This window comes from Rhinolophus sinicus, chromosome 9, assembly GCF_057876585.1.
Source record: "Rhinolophus sinicus isolate RSI-liver-muscle chromosome 9, RSI-T2T, whole genome shotgun sequence".
Taxonomy (NCBI): domain Eukaryota; kingdom Metazoa; phylum Chordata; class Mammalia; order Chiroptera; family Rhinolophidae; genus Rhinolophus; species Rhinolophus sinicus.
The window spans coordinates 21,401,084-21,415,931 of NC_142509.1; the positions used below are offsets into that span (position 1 = coordinate 21,401,084).

The 14,848-nt window shown below is 51.5% G+C and overlaps 1 protein-coding gene across 1 annotated transcript; it reads right to left on the minus strand.

The window, feature by feature from the left end:
• Positions 1–428: 428 nt before the first annotated feature.
• On the minus strand, positions 429–13,577 carry TCN2 (transcobalamin 2). The gene is made up of 10 exons (XM_019743133.3): positions 13,449–13,577; positions 12,955–13,164; positions 9,819–10,011; positions 8,887–9,056; positions 7,757–7,918; positions 6,487–6,659; positions 6,187–6,373; positions 5,118–5,289; positions 3,072–3,187; positions 429–1,027 (listed from the first exon to the last, which is right to left on the minus strand). Exons 2-10 carry the CDS (start codon positions 13,016–13,018, stop codon positions 966–968), a joined length of 1,299 nt encoding a protein of 432 aa, XP_019598692.3. The 5' UTR covers positions 13,019–13,164; positions 13,449–13,577; the 3' UTR covers positions 429–965.
• Positions 13,578–14,848: the final 1,271 nt, after the last annotated feature.

The window sequence follows — 14,848 nt, forward strand, 5'->3', positions numbered from 1 at the left end:
TTAAGGAAAAGCCAGGAGTGAGAGCCCAAGCTCTGGGTTCCTGGGCCTCCAGCTAAATTTGGTCTCTGCCATGTAATCCTAACAGTCACTGAAGGAGCCAGGAAGCCACCCCAGGCCAGGTCTGTCTCTCTCCTAAGCCATGTCCCCTGCTTGACACAGGAATGGGTCACTTTTCCTCTTTGAGTACCAGTTTCCTTATCTGTAGAGCAGAGATGACAATGAAAATATCAACCACCTCAGAGTTATGCCATCAAGTGTCCAGCAAGTACATGCGCCCTAAGCGGTAATCAACATCACCACTGCCAGGGACGTTTCCTGGACCCAGAACGTTCACTAACCCTCCCTGCTCCCCGCCTGGAGGTATCTCCCCTTTCTCTGCTCACAGCCCCTGCACTTACTCGCTAGCATGAGGCATCAGGACACTGGGGCATGAGCACAATCAACACTTTAATCATTTTGGAGGTAGGTTTGAGCAGCCCTGCAGAGCCGCAGAGCCCTCACCAGTTGCTATGTCACAGTGAGCTCTGGGGCTGCCGCTCTAACAGCTGACTGGAGAGCTGGGCTCAGGGCCCCAGCCCCTGGCTGCAGAGGTCTCCTTGCGGGACCCCAATCCCAGAGCAGGCAGTACTCACAACGTCAGCAGCCGGTGGACTTCTCCTTGTGCTGAGGGGTCTGAGAAGCATCATGCCCTTCAGACTATGAATGGTCTTCACAGGACACCTGTGGGGCCAGGCTGGGCCAGACCCAGGTAGACAGGCCGCCCAGGGAAGGTGCTTGGCTCCCTGCTCCTGGATGGTGGTGGCTTAGGAGCCTCGCAGGGGTGGTGGCTGGGGTGATCTGGGAACATTGCTCCAAGGGCACATGAGGTGGCAGTAGGGTCAGGCGTGTGCCTGTTACAAGGATGTCTGGAGGGAGGGTGGAAGTACAGGGATGTGCGAAGCTGCTGGGGTGGGTGAGCCGGGAGGCTACCAGATAACCAGCCTCAGCTCGATGGTTTCTCTGTCCTGGGGTCTGTAGTCAGCAATACCTGCAGAAACAGGTTAAGAGGGGAAGGAGGTATTAACAGAGCAGAGTGTCTCAGCCCCCAACCTTATCTTCTGGACCCCCCCACCCTGAGGCTACGGTCTGTCAGATTCCTTCAGAGCTTGGTGGTGGGAAACTGGGGACTATCCAGAGCCACTGCAGAGACTCTGAACTCAGCTGTGACCTAGGCTCCCTGAAGCCCACAGGCTCATTGTACAGTGGGGAGACAACAGAGGGTAAGGAGTAGAGGACAGTATGGATAACCAACAAGGGGCAAAAGGAACCAGAGACCCTGACAACTGAAGTGGGTCACTTTTCTTCCTTGAGTACCATTAGCAGTGTGACTTTGGGCAATTATTTAACCTCTGTGAGTGCTGGCGTGCCCATTTCTGAAATGAGGATAATAAAGATATCACCAACTGGGCCCTCCTTCTTCTCGTGGGAATGGGCTTCCTGCTGGACTGGGGCTGCAGAGAGGATGGGAGGTGGAGGACACAGCCACCTACGTCTGCCTCGTGGCTGAGTCCATCGGGCTTTCCCCCTCGGCTCTATCCTCTAATCCGCCTTTATCAGTAATAGATAAAGGGGTCTCCATCTGCTACCCCTTTGTTTTATTTCTCAATTTGTTCAGAAGCCAGGCAGGGAAAGACAATGCTTCTTATTGGGCTCCCTTAGAAAGTTCCCACCTTCCGAAAGCACTTGGCCCAATGCCTAGTACACGGTAAATGCCCAGTACATGTTCCAGGTAGTAGGAGCAGGGACAGAGGACCTTTAAGAGTCTGTCTGGTGACTAGACTGATGCACAAGGATGCTCATGACAGCTTGGGGTGTAAGATTTAAAACCGGAGACACCCTAGAGGTCCAGTAGGCTGCAGCCTGCCATCCCACTCCACGCTCTGTAGAGCAGCACCCAGCCCAGGGGGTGGGCTAGCGGTGGGATTGGCCTAAGCCAGTCATGTGATGTCTCTCTAGACAATGTGGTCACAGAATGTGGCTGTCTCCTAGCAACAGGAATAGGTCCAGGAATACACCTGTGTCCCAATTCCACCTTCAAGACCCCAGGAGAAGTTTGCTGGGTATTCAGACAAATTTCCTGAATCATAAAAGAGAGCAACCCTGGGAAGACACAGAAAGACCTCTCTGGAGGAGGAAGCCAACCAAGAGAGGGGGATGGAATCCCGGGGAAGTACTGGTGTACTTCCTACAGCCTACAGCCCAGGTTATACCAGCCCTGAAGTCCTCACTCCCTCTGGACTTGTCACAGGAGCCAACCAATGTTGTATTGTGGACGCTGATTTGCGTTGCATTTCCTGTTACTTGCAGCTCAAAACTTCCTGGTAGATAACATATTCTGTGTGGCCATTACAAAGAAAGGGGAAGATCTACATACACTGACATAGAAAGATGCCTATAATATATTTAGAACAAAAAAATAAGTTGCAAAACAGTATATAGACCTGTACTGTCCAATATGCCATCCACTAGCGATACCTGGCTACTAAACACTTGAAATCTTAATACAAAAAAAAAAAAAAAAAAGCCAAATATGTCATTAATAATTTTAATTGATTACATCTTGGAGTGATACTATTTAGAATATACTGGTTAAAAAAGATGTATTATTAATATTAGTTTCATCAACTAGAAAATTTAGCATTACACGTGTGGCTCCCATTTTATTTCTATCAGCCAGCATTTGCTATAAAGCATGGCTTCATTTTTTATGAAACAACAAACTTAGATATTTAAAACTTATCTGGAAGAAAATACATCAAAAGTTAAAAGAAGTTATTCCTCGGTAGCAAATTATGATTTGAATTGCCTTCTTTTTTGCCTATCTGATTTCCTAGCATTGTCATAATAATGTACATAAAATTACTTAAGAATTCAGTTAAGTAAACTGTGCAACCTTGAGCATCAATGATTGTCCTAGGCTGAGGCCCAGGAAGGTTCCGGGGAAAGCTGGGGCGCGTTGATGACTCCTCCTTGCTAGGATAGGGCTGGGGTAGGGAACACATCCAGAGGTGTGTTCCAGCCACGAGACTCACCTTGTTGCAGCGGGGTGTCAGGGGCTCGAATGAGCTGCCAGAACTCACGTTCCCCGACTTCTTTCCCCATCACGGAGGTCAGGTAAGGGCCAGACAAGGTGGCCTGTGTTCCATACCTACCAAAGGGACAGGTGAAGAGGGAGAAGAGGTGCCTTTTACTCCCATCCACCCAAGGGTAGAATTGGAGCTCACCCACATATCCTCAGGGCGAGCACTAGACAAACCCTTCCTGAACCACCTCACCCTGGGTCTCACCTCCACCCCTCCTCTCCAGGCTCACTGACACTGCCCTTTCAGGGGACTTCATCCCTTCTGTGCTGACCATGACCATGGCCTGCATGAAGGGGCACCTATGTGTTCAACCCAGCAACTGGGCCCTCTATGAGGGCTGATGTTGTAGGGGTGAGAATCAGAAGTTGCCAACATCACACATAAAATGTCCAGGGAGAGAGGGTGAAACCAGTCTGCAGAGAGAAGCTGGAATATGGGGGACAGAGACAGAGACCCTGGTGGTGGCATTGGGTCTCTGGTTCTGGAAGTTTCTGTGGCTCAATGTCAATCCCTTCTTGTGGCTGTTCAGTTTACTATTTGACTCTGTATACACCACGCTCCTCATTACCAGAGAGCACTGGAGTTATATTTCTGGCCCTTGCAACCAAAATCTCCTTACTCACCCCTCCCTTCCTGAGCTCCTTGACTCCAACTTTGCATTTCTCCAACCCATCTGGATGCCACAGCAAAAGCGTCCTCTTAAACCTCCATGGGTCATGTCCCTTCTCTCTCCAAAAGGCTTATCAATGGTTTTGGTTTTAAAGAAGGTGGGTTTTTATAGTTTGAAGAAACAGAAACCCATTCAGGGTGATTTAGGCAAAGGGAAAGTATTGTTTTAGGGGGTGTCATGGAGCAGCCCCCTTTCTCCAGTCATTCCCTAACTCTGTGGGGCCACATGGCTGCGCGCAGCACTTCTCTCTGAGTGCTGTCTACTTCTCTCTGAGTCCTGCCTGTCTGTCTGTCTGTCTGTCTGTCTCTGTTTTTCTCTCTTCTCTCTTTCTGTCTGTCTCTCTGTCTCCATCTCTCCCTTTCTGCAGTCCAGCTTTCTCTGCTATGCATTCCCGTGCCTTGAACATGGCCTTCCTGCCTGGCCCCTCAACCCCGTCAGGCATCCACCCCTACTAACAAGAGAATTATTTCTCAGACTGGTGCCCCTGATGTCTTCTCAGAGGTCCTGGAGTCCTGAACAAAAATGTTAAGTTCTATCTTTTTCATTTTGATGACGATATCCAAACACGAATGCCAGCAGGTTCTGGGTAATCTGCCAGACTAAGACCTGCCAAGGGTCTCAGCGTGTGTGGCTGTCTGGACTATGTTGGCCCCAGCAGTACAGCTGTATGCACTGCAGGCTCCCGGGAAGAGAACCGTGGCTTAGCAGTGAATGGAGTGTTCGGGGCCAGGGACGAGCCGACAAAGCCACAGCTGCCTGTACAAACTCAGGTTTGACGGCAGCTCAATCTAAGGGATTGCTGAGCGCATCTGGCTCACCCTGCACCTGGCCGATAGTCCTTATTTGGATGTATCGGCTTTAGTGTTCTTTGTATTTAATTTGCAAAGTTGTTTAGGATTTATAGCTGTCTTGAGCCAGAAAGGACTTTTAAGAGTAAATATATTAGTACACATCTAAGTCATTAAAACAGAAGTAAGTTAACCTGGGCTCTAGGAGAATGTTTGTCCTTTCAAGGGGTGGGTCTTTGCATATCTCTAGCCCGAAATTCCCTGGGCTCAGATGACCCCAAGGCACCAGCTGTGGGCCATCCCTGGCTGCATCCTCTGGGAAATCCAGTTGGGGACAGAAATTGGAGCCCTCTCAAACTGAGGCATATATTTCTGGACAAGAATTCTGGGGTCCAGGTGACGTGGTGGAAGGCACTCGTCTTTTTTGGACCAGATTCCCCATTGGCAACATGAGCATCCTTCCCGACTTATTTAGGCATGATCCCATTTCAGAGATGTGGAGTCGGTAGGGTGAGGGCTGGGAAGTGAAGGTCTCACATGAATCCTCCGAGCTCCTGCGCCTTCTTTAGGACATCTTCCAAAGAGGACCCGGCAGGGACAGAGATGGAGTGCGTATATGGTGGCCAGACACTGGGGACTGTCAACATGACATGAATGACTTCTGGGACTTGGCTCTGTGAAGTGGTCTCCACAGCTGGTTCCAACATAACTGCCAGGGAGAGAAAAAGGGGCAGCTGGTGTGAGGGCTGGGCTGGGTGTTAGTTCTTTCTTCCCTTAAAGACACTGTGGACCACTGTGAACTCCTCCTTCCCTAAGGTCCCATCTCACTCAACAGTCATTGCCTACACAGCCAAAACCTGGCTGCCCTCCTAACCTGCCCGTAACCTCAGTCCCCACATCTGTGGCCGCCCAGGTCAAGCCCCTCATTGGTTTCCCTGCCTCCCACTTATCTGCTACATAGCATCCACGAGGGCTCTTTCTAGAATATACATTTGCTCATGTCACTCCCCTTTCCCTCTGAGGACCTCCTCTCCTTTTCATTCTCTGCCTGCCACTCCAGCTCATTTTCTCCAACTCTACTCTTTAGCGTGAACTTTCTCCCAAATTCTAGTCTTTACACCTCTGTGCCTTTTTTCTTGCTGCCTCTTCTGTGCTCTGCCTTCCTTCTCTCTTTGCTACCAGCAAATGCCTCTCACCAAGTCAAGTCCCTCTCCCAGAGGAAGCCCTAATTCAAGCTGCTCATTGGGACTCATTATGATGTATAAGAGCTAAGCAAAATGGATCCCCATCCATCCATCCATCCATCCATCCATCCATCCATCCATCCATCCATCCATCCATCCATCCGTCTATCCAAACATTTCTATACTAGGTTCTCACAGAAGGGACTGGAGATTCCTGCCCACCCACAGCTCTCCCTCCCCACAGTGTGAGCTTCTAGAAGCTGTGACCACATCTTAGCTGTCAGTGTGTCACACATACACCCACCAACCCCTGTTGACTCAGTAAATCAGGACCAAACAACCACCCCTCACTGGGCCGTGCAGACCTCAGTGAGTGCCCTGCAGATTAAAAACAGCCAGGCTTCCGTGAAAGGCTTGGCTACCTCTTGGTGCCAGGCAGTCTGGGGAGATGAGATCCACATAGCTCCTTTGGTTCAGGACAGGCAGCAGCTGGGAAATCATGAGAACGTTCTGGACGGCCTCATCCTGCAGGCTGGCCAACAGAGCAGTTGTTGCTTTGAGGCATGCTATGCCCAGCTCCACACCAGGCATATGGGAGGTCACCAAAAACTGGTGACAGATTGAGGTAGAGAAAGAGGAGGTGGGTCAGCCAATGGGGAGAAACCAGGTCCGCCAGTCCCTGACCAGCCCACCCCCACCAGCCACCAGGGTGGACCAGCCACCTGTAGTGCCAGAGGGGTGCTGTAGACATTCCCAAAGTGGCCCTCTGGAGTCTGGGCCTTCAGGATCTTCTCTTGCACTTTCCTGATGGCCAGAGTCATCCGGTTCCTCTGATCAGGGTTGAAGTGGGAGCGCTTCAGGCAGGTGAAGGCCAAGCCTGCCATGGCCATCGTGTCTGCAGGGGACAGAGCCAATTGCGGTCAGCCCAGGCAGGGCCTAGGGGCGATGGGCGGCCACAGGAGGGTTGCAGAAGGGGGGTCAACATGGTCAGATCAGCATTTTAGAAAGTTTCCTCTAGCCACGGGGACCAACCCTGCCCGGTTTGCTCAGGACTTCCCCAGTTTGGGCACCGTAAGTCCAGTGTCCTGGGAAACCCCCTAGTCCCAGGCAAACTGGGATGGTTGGTCACCCTATTCCTGTCTACTGTTTACAGGTTAGAGGTTGGGAGAGAGACTGGAGAAGGGAGGCCCAACAGGACTTTATCCCACACCGCTCATGCCAAAACCTGCCGGCACGTTGGAATCACTAGGCAAGTTTTAGATGAATCGATGCCTGGATTCACCCCTAGATGGTCTGATTTGGACCCCAAGCAGGTCCAGGATGCTGCTTGGGTTTAAAGACTCCCCCTGCCCCAAGGTGATTTAATGTGTCCACATGGTTTTTCTACAAGTTTCTGAAGCAGAACAAACCCCCTGATGGCAGGGGCCCTGCCGCCCTCTTCTCTCTGGCCACCTCCCCATCCCCCTTACTCCATCCTATCCCACCCTATGCGAGGCACACACACTCACTCACAGAACCAGGCCCAGAAGAGACCTTGAATCACAATGACAAGAAAGGGCACTGGAGGCCCAAGGTCACACAGTGAGGAAGCAGATCCAGGACCAGGTCTCAGGCTTCCCAGCTCGTACAATAAGATCATAGCTATATATCCAGAACTTTCTCCATGCCAGGCACTGTGCTAAGCCTTTTATTTCCAAGGCATCATTTATCAAGATGCTGCTAGAAGGTTATTTTACAGGAGAAGCTGAATCGGAAAGGCCAGCTGACTTGTCCAGGCATCCTACAATGCGCATGTGCCATGGAGCTGGGTTTCGGAATCTCAGTCCAGCTTCAGCGCTGGCTCACAGCTACCACACTCCACACAAGCCCTCACCATTTTGCTCCTAATAGACTTGATAAGGAGGGGGCCCAAGGAAAGGTGAGCACGGGCCTTCAGTTGGGGCTGGGGCTGGAGGACTGCCAGCCTGGCCTTGCAAGGTCTGGCCCACTCACCCACAGAGAGGTGGCCCTGGTGGGGATGGTGGTCGTGTTCCACGGCATATAGGAGTTTGCCTACCACGCTGTCATGGACCCGCTTCTGGTGGACACACAGGGCCAGGATGCTCAGGCCGTACTGGTAGTAGCTGGTGTGGGGGTGGCCCTTGTGATGGTCCCCTGAGAGGCAGAAAACGGAGGGGCGGGGGTGTCATGCCAGGCCCGAGGGGTGGCCTCTCTGCCCCCTCCCAGCCACCTGCCCCATTAATACATAGATCCCCACAGCTGATATTTTCCAACACCCTCCTTTGGGTCATGAGATCCTTTTGCCCTCAACCCATACTTGCTGAGGTTCTACTAAGTGTCAGTTGCTGTGCTTGGAGTTAATGAAACAGTGACAACAGGCCAGGCACAGTGCAGCCAGGGCCTCCGACAATAACACAACCCACACTCATGAGAGTACGATTAGAACTGAAACGTGGACCGAGGTCTGTGGGGCCATATAACAGAGGACTTTGAGTAGCTAGGGCATCAGGACAGGCGTCTCTAAGGCAGTGATGCTGGGGAGATGGGACAGGAAACAACTCGAAAGGGAAGGAAACCTTCCAGATAGAGGGACTATATAAGGAGACCCTGGTTTGCAAGCTAAGAGAATGCCATTGTGGCTGGAGCCCACTGAGGGGCAGGTGAGTATGGTAAGCCAGACAGTGGGTGGGCAGAACTGGAAAGGAGAAAAGTGCAGACAGGCTAGGCCTGAGAGCTGTTAACACAGCAGTGAGCAGCCCCTGCAGGGTTTACGCAATGCTAAAAGATCAGACTTATATTCAAAACGCTTGCTTTGTGTGTGCTGGGTCGAGTTAGGAGGGAAGAAAGTTAGCCGAGAGAGGCTGAGGAATAAGTCGTAAGAAGGCTGTGCCATTGTCCCAGAGGTGGATAGTTAGGTCAATCTTGGTGGCTGAGCAGCAAAACTTGCTGATGCAGTGCACGTGGGGTGCAGAAAAGGCTTGCTCAAGGATGGCTACTGGGGCAGGCCCGAGCCTCTAGGTGGATAGTGAGATAGGCAGAATGGAGGGCAGGAAAGAGAGCTGGGGAGAAAACCCAAAGTTCTGATGAGCCCTCTCCACCCCTGGCAGACAGCCTCTTCTTACCAATTGCCCTCTTCTCATCCTCCAGGAACCTCTTCAACTGTGAGACCAGCCTGTCCCCCTTGCGGCCGCCAACAAACTCACAGTTGGACCTGAGAGCGAGCAGGTAGAGGGCCAGCTGGCCCATGGAGGGCTTGGCCTGGATGTCGCTGTTGTCATCACTGGAGGCAGACCTAGGGACAAAGCCAGTTAACAACACTTCCAGGAGAAAGTAGCACCCAGGTAAGCCTGGCTAGGGGTGACCCCCACCAACGTCACAAAGTGGCAAAAAATCCTAGCAGTTGGAAAATGTGCTAGAACTTCCCCCAAAGCAGAAGTAGTCAGCTATGTAAGTTGTGAGGTGTGTGCCACACATATTTTATAAAGATGAAAAATTAAACTCAAGGACAAACTCTGAGGGTTCTCCTGTCCAAATGCCCTGTGCTTGCCCTACTATTTTGGTCATGCTTCACCCATGCACTCTCCCTTTTCTTTCCTCTCCCTGCCCTGCGTACACTTCTCAAGAGGGAGTCCAAGCAAGAGATGCTCTATGGTACTCCTGATCTTTTATCTCTAATTCAAATTCCCACACTGGAGCTCAGAAGAGCCCCCCATCTCTTAATCACCTAGAAAGGGCACAGGCATGGATTAGTGATGTCTGCTTCAGGCATGGGAGGGGAGCACAGACAGATGCTGCCTCTGGGCTCAGAATGGAAGAGTGTGGTCATGGATTAGTGATGTCTGCCTCAGGTATGGGGGCTTGTAGAAGGGCCCTGTATTAGCATTTCCATTCTAGTCAGACCAACTCCATTCTGCAGATGGAGAAAGACCTAGAGGAGATGAAACTTTCCTAAAGTCTCCCAACCAGGCAATGACAGGCACAAACCAGAACACAGGTCTCCTGTCTCTTAGGATGTGGAGCAAGACATGGGAAAAGGAGAAGAGAGTGGCAATACCCCAGGAGGCTCTGCTGGTAACTGAGCTTGAGGCTGTGCAGGTAGAGGTCCTCTTTGGTTCCAGCCTCTAGGCTGGAGAGGCGCAGGCCCACGTAGAGACTGGGGTTCAGGTGCTCCAGGGAGAGCTGGTCCATCCCGGGCAAGAGGTGTTGGCCCAGTGTCTGCACCAGCGTGCTGTCCACCTCTGGTATGTCTTAGAAAAGAGAACAGGCCAAGTGAGGTCTCAGGGCCAGGCCACCAGCAAGGAATTGCTTTTACCTTACCAGGGCCTTCTCCTGGGAATAGGACTCACCACACACCCTACTCATATGGGAAAATATGGCTGTAATGAAAGGCAGAGGGTAAAGGGGCGAAAGTAGGTATCTCAAAAGAGCAGTTGGAGAGGGTCAGGGAGGGGTCATGGGCCCAGGGCTCACGAAGCTGGTGCCAGGCAAAAACTCTGCCTATTAGGAGTAACACAGAGACAAAATGCCAAGCCGCACGGTGTGTCCTGGGCACCACCAGACCTACTGGGTCCTCATGCCAGCCCCATCACACAGCTAGGCACTGTCATCATTGCTTTGCACAAAAGAGGAAGCAGAAGTTCAAAGTCATGTCACGTCTTATGTGAGGCTGCTGAGCCACCGATGGGCCTGCCTGCAAAGCCCGTGCTCTTTGACGCTCTGCTGAACAGTTGCTCTACTCATTACAAAAGCTTCAACCCACACATGGAACATGTTACACATCCAATTTTAATGTACTGTCCACTGCCCACTGGTTACCTGGGGCTGCCTGGTGAACTTCCTATGCGCAGATCTCAAAATAACCTTTTCCTGCCACCTCTGTTTAGGAGAAGAGGACCTGAGATTGTGAGGTGAATCGTGACAAAGCTATTATTTTTTCAACCATTCATCTGTGTGCTTTGGGATTCATCTGAAACTGTGTCACTAAAATATGGGAATACCTGAAGTATCCAGGAAGCAGAAGCCTCAGGGATATTTCCCAGCGCCCTCTGACCTCCGTTCACCTTCTTCCTTAGGGAAGAGACCTGAGCTGAGTAGGTGGCCTTGCAGTGACTTTGGACTTTTCCCCATTTACTGCCTCCAGGTCACTGCAGGGCTCTAGCTGTCTCTTCTGTGCCCTGTCCCAGGATACTGCACAGGCTGCCCCTCCCAGGGGACTGAGCAAAGGCAGAGTGCCTCCTGGACCTCTTGGCCCAAGGGCCAGGGTTCCTCTCACAAAGTCCCATCTCTGATGGTTTGATGTCTGTTTTCCCCCATGTCTCAGATATCTGTTGCTATGACAGCAGGAGGGTAGGGGGAATAGGATGGGGGGAGGTAAGGAGGAGTTGCTTTTCTCGCCCTCTGTCTTTCTCAGGATCTCTCTCTCTCAGTCTCTCCAAGGCTCAGCCTATCTCTCTGGATATCTCTCCCTCTGCACTTCTCTTTCCCGTTCCCTTTTCTTCAAACTGGTGAGGGAGTCCCTGCCCCCACCCTGGGCTCAGACCGCCAGCAGGTGAGTCATCCCTGGGGTTAGAAGTGATAAGAAGAGGAGCAGGAGCTGTAAACAGCCTCCTTAGAAGGAAGGAAACCAGGCAGATTCACACAGGGTAATAAAAGTGCCCCTGGATGAGCTCACTCCCCACCAGGGCCTCCTGCTCACAAGGCCGCCCAGCTCTGCCAGCTGAGGCCTGACTGGCATTGACTTTCCAAAGCACAGGAGCCCCCCTTGCATGAGCATTGGTGCAGCATGCCTGTCAATTTCACAGCGTTAAGCTGGTAAAGCCAGTGTGTGGGATCCTGGCACCACACAAAGGAGGGAGGCCAGGGAGCATTCGTAGCTTACTTTGCAGGTGAGGGAATGAGGCTGGGAGAGATTAAGTGGCTCAGCAGCAGTGAGCTGCACCAGTCCAGGGCTCTCCAAGCCCCACAGGGAGGGGACTCATATGGGGTCAGGCCTACGGGCCAACCGTCGAAATGTTCACGACCAGTGAGGTTGAGGACCAAGTCCCAGGTCTCCCCTGGAAACTGTCTAGACTGGAACCAAGAGCCAAGGGCTGCGGGGTCTGGTTGCACTTGTGGAACACAGGCCGAAGGCTCCTGGTACCAGAGACCTTGTCCTGGACTTCTGAGCACTGAGTCTGGCAAAGCCCTGCAAAGCTGGAGCGCCTTGGGCCGGTCACCTGGCCCCTCTGACCCTTGACTGCTTCATCTATCATCTAAACATGACTGAACCTGCCTCTCAGTTTCTCCAAGGATCGTAAGAGACCCTGGTGGTGAAAGCATATTGCAGAGCATAACGCCCTTGGAAGAGCATAGGAGGGGAGAAAAGAGGTGGGTGGGCCCCGGCTTCAGAGGCTTCCCTTCCTGGCTTCCGCTTCCTGCCTGGCCCCTATGCCCAGGCACACCAAGCCTGTGCACTCAGATCGCAGACAGGTCCTGCCTGAGAGGCCTGGGGGCCGGCCAGCGCTGGGACACAGAGCCTGAGCAAAGAATACTCGTATAATGCAAATATCTCACCATGGCCCCTCCTACCCTCTGGGGCTCATCTCCCCACCAGGGTCTCCACACTTACTTCCCTCTACCTTGGAAGCTTTCCCCCCTTTTCTTGCCAGTTCCTTTCCCTTCTTCACATTTCAGTTCCCCTGTCATCCTCTGGTCCTTGGAAATCCTTCCCCATTCTCTCTCCCTGAATCAGTGGACTTTGGGCCTGCTTAGCTTCCTGTGACACACACCACAGCCCCCAAACACAGCACCGATTTGCCCCTTGACTTCCTTTGTCTGTCTCCTTCACTAGAACGGAAACTCTAGGAGGGCAGGGACTGGATCTGTCTTGCTCTTTGCTCTTTCCCCAAAGCTTAACACTGCACCTGTCACAGAGATGTCTCAATCAATGTGCGTTGAATGAATAAGTGAACAAATGACTGAATTAGTGGAGGCAGTCGTGTCTGGCGGGGAGTCAGTCATACAACGTGCTTAAACACTGAGTTCCAGCTAACCCCAAACTGCTGTGGGAGCCCATCGGGGCAGATAAGTTGTACCTCCCCCCACACCAGAGCCTCAGTTTCCCCAGCTATATAATGAGGGGCTTGGAAAAGATGGCCCTCCCTCCTAAGGACCCGGGAAGAAAGAGGCACAGGGTAGCTATGGTTACTTACTGCAGATGTCAGCGAGAGCCCCCAGGGCCCCCAGCAGGAAGAGGAGGGTCCCAAGGTGCCCCATGGCAGCAGCAGGAGGGTGAGCAGCAGGTGGGAAGATGGACAGACTCCTAGGGTTCGCCTTGCAGAGGCTCTCCTGACCACAGATGTCACTGATCCGAAAGTGGCAGCTTTCTGTCACTGATTAATCTCTCCACGCCTGGCAGCACACTGCTAAGTCAGCAGAGAGAACAGGGGGAAACCGTCTGTAGCTGAGGGGAAAGGAAGGCCAAAGAACAGAGGAAGGAAGGAAGGGCAGAGCAGCTTTCCTGGTGGGGGGGCGCAAGGGGAAGGGGAGGGCACATAGGGGTAGTGTGAGAAATCTCAAGGTCAGCCACATTCCGCCCCACGGCCTAAAGAGCCGGCCACCAGCTCTGCCCAAGTCTGTCTGACTGCGCCTGTCTGGTATCTTCATAGCTGTTCCAGCGGGGCACAGGCAGTGCTGGGGTGCCTACCTGTTGCCCCTCACAGAAGGAGCCCCTTGAAGTGCCAATCCTGGCCTGGGACAGGGAGTGGAAGCGGGAGTTACAGTGGTCACATGAGGGAGACTGCTTTAGTCAGCTGTTGTCCTCCGCCCAGAGGGGTGGGGCTGGCTGTGCTGGAACCAAGCAGGCTAGTTTTCTTAACCAACCGGAAAGCTGGGAGCCTCCGGGAGACAAAACAAGTTAAGGAACTGGATTTAATCATTTGAGACACAAAGCCATGAGTAGCAGGGTTATTTTTCAGGACTAGGGAAGTAACCTAAAAAACTCTATGCAAGGAGAGAGGACAAAGATTCCTTATCTGCTGGGCCCCACAGGAGAATCAATGTATAAGAGTTAACTGGTGGTGTTGTGTGACCTTGGCCAGGTGGCTTAACCTCTCCGAATTTGAAATAGTTTCTCCTGTGTGCGATAAGAGAGTTGGAAAAAATCATTCTAACTAAGCTCCCTTCCAGCTCTACTTGTGAAGATGTTAAGACCTTAAACCACCTCTAATCATTTCCAAATAAGCTTTTTATTGCACTCATTTTATGGCACTCATTCTTTCAAGATAATCTGTTTCTGTGCCTGACTTATCACAAGTCAAGCTCTTGATATAGATAAATAGAGTCATACACCGCATGACGACATTTCGGTCGATGGTGCATATACGATGGTGGTCCCATAAAATTATAATGGATCTGAAAAATACCTATTGCCTAGTGATGTTATAGTCATTATAACATCATAGCGCAAATATTGCAAAAATGAACAAAGCTGTGGGAGATGGCAAACAATTTCAACCTGGGTGTGGATAGGATGCCGCTGGGGAGTTCCTAGACGTGGTTCCTCAGGAACTGACTAATGAGAGGTTGTTGGAACTGGAACAGGAACACATAGCTGAACAAGAGGCCGAGAACAGGAAACTTCAGAAGAAAAAGAACGCCTAAGAAAATTCACAGTGAAGGGTTTAGCAGAAGCTTTTCAGACCTCAACAAGCTCCTTAAAAAGTTTGAAAACATGGACCCCAACACCGAAAGGTTTTCATTAGAGAGGAATGTTCATGGTGCATTATCTGCTTGCAAGCAAAGCTGTAATGAAAAAAGACACAAACCAAGCAAACCACCATGGAAATATTTCTAAGGGTTAAACCTCCTCAAGAAGAGCCTCAGGCAGGTCCTTCAGGAAGTATTTCAGAAGAAGACATTGTTATCACAGGAAATGACAGCTCCACACATGTTATTTCTCCTGAAGACCTTCCAATGGGACAGTAGGTGGAAGTGGAAGACAGTGATTTTGGTGAACCTGACCCTATGGTGGCCTAGGCTTATGTGTGTGTTTGTGTCTTAGTTTTCAACCAAAAAGTGTAAAAAGTAAAAAAAAAATGTAAATAG

What these genes read in the sequence shown, in the direction of transcription:
- TCN2 (XM_019743133.3), bottom strand. Translation starts at nt 13,018, where the DNA reads ATGGGGCACCTTGGGACCCTCCTCTTCCTGCTGGGGGCCCTGGGGGCT. An exon ending in GCACCCCTCTGGCACTACAG is followed by an intron (nt 6,374 to 6,486) that starts GTGGCTGGTCCA and finishes ATCTGTCACCAG; the next exon opens with TTTTTGGTGACCTCCCATAT. An exon ending in AGACTGCCTGGCACCAAGAG is followed by an intron (nt 5,290 to 6,186) that starts GTAGCCAAGCCT and finishes TCTCCCTGGCAG; the next exon opens with TTATGTTGGAACCAGCTGTG.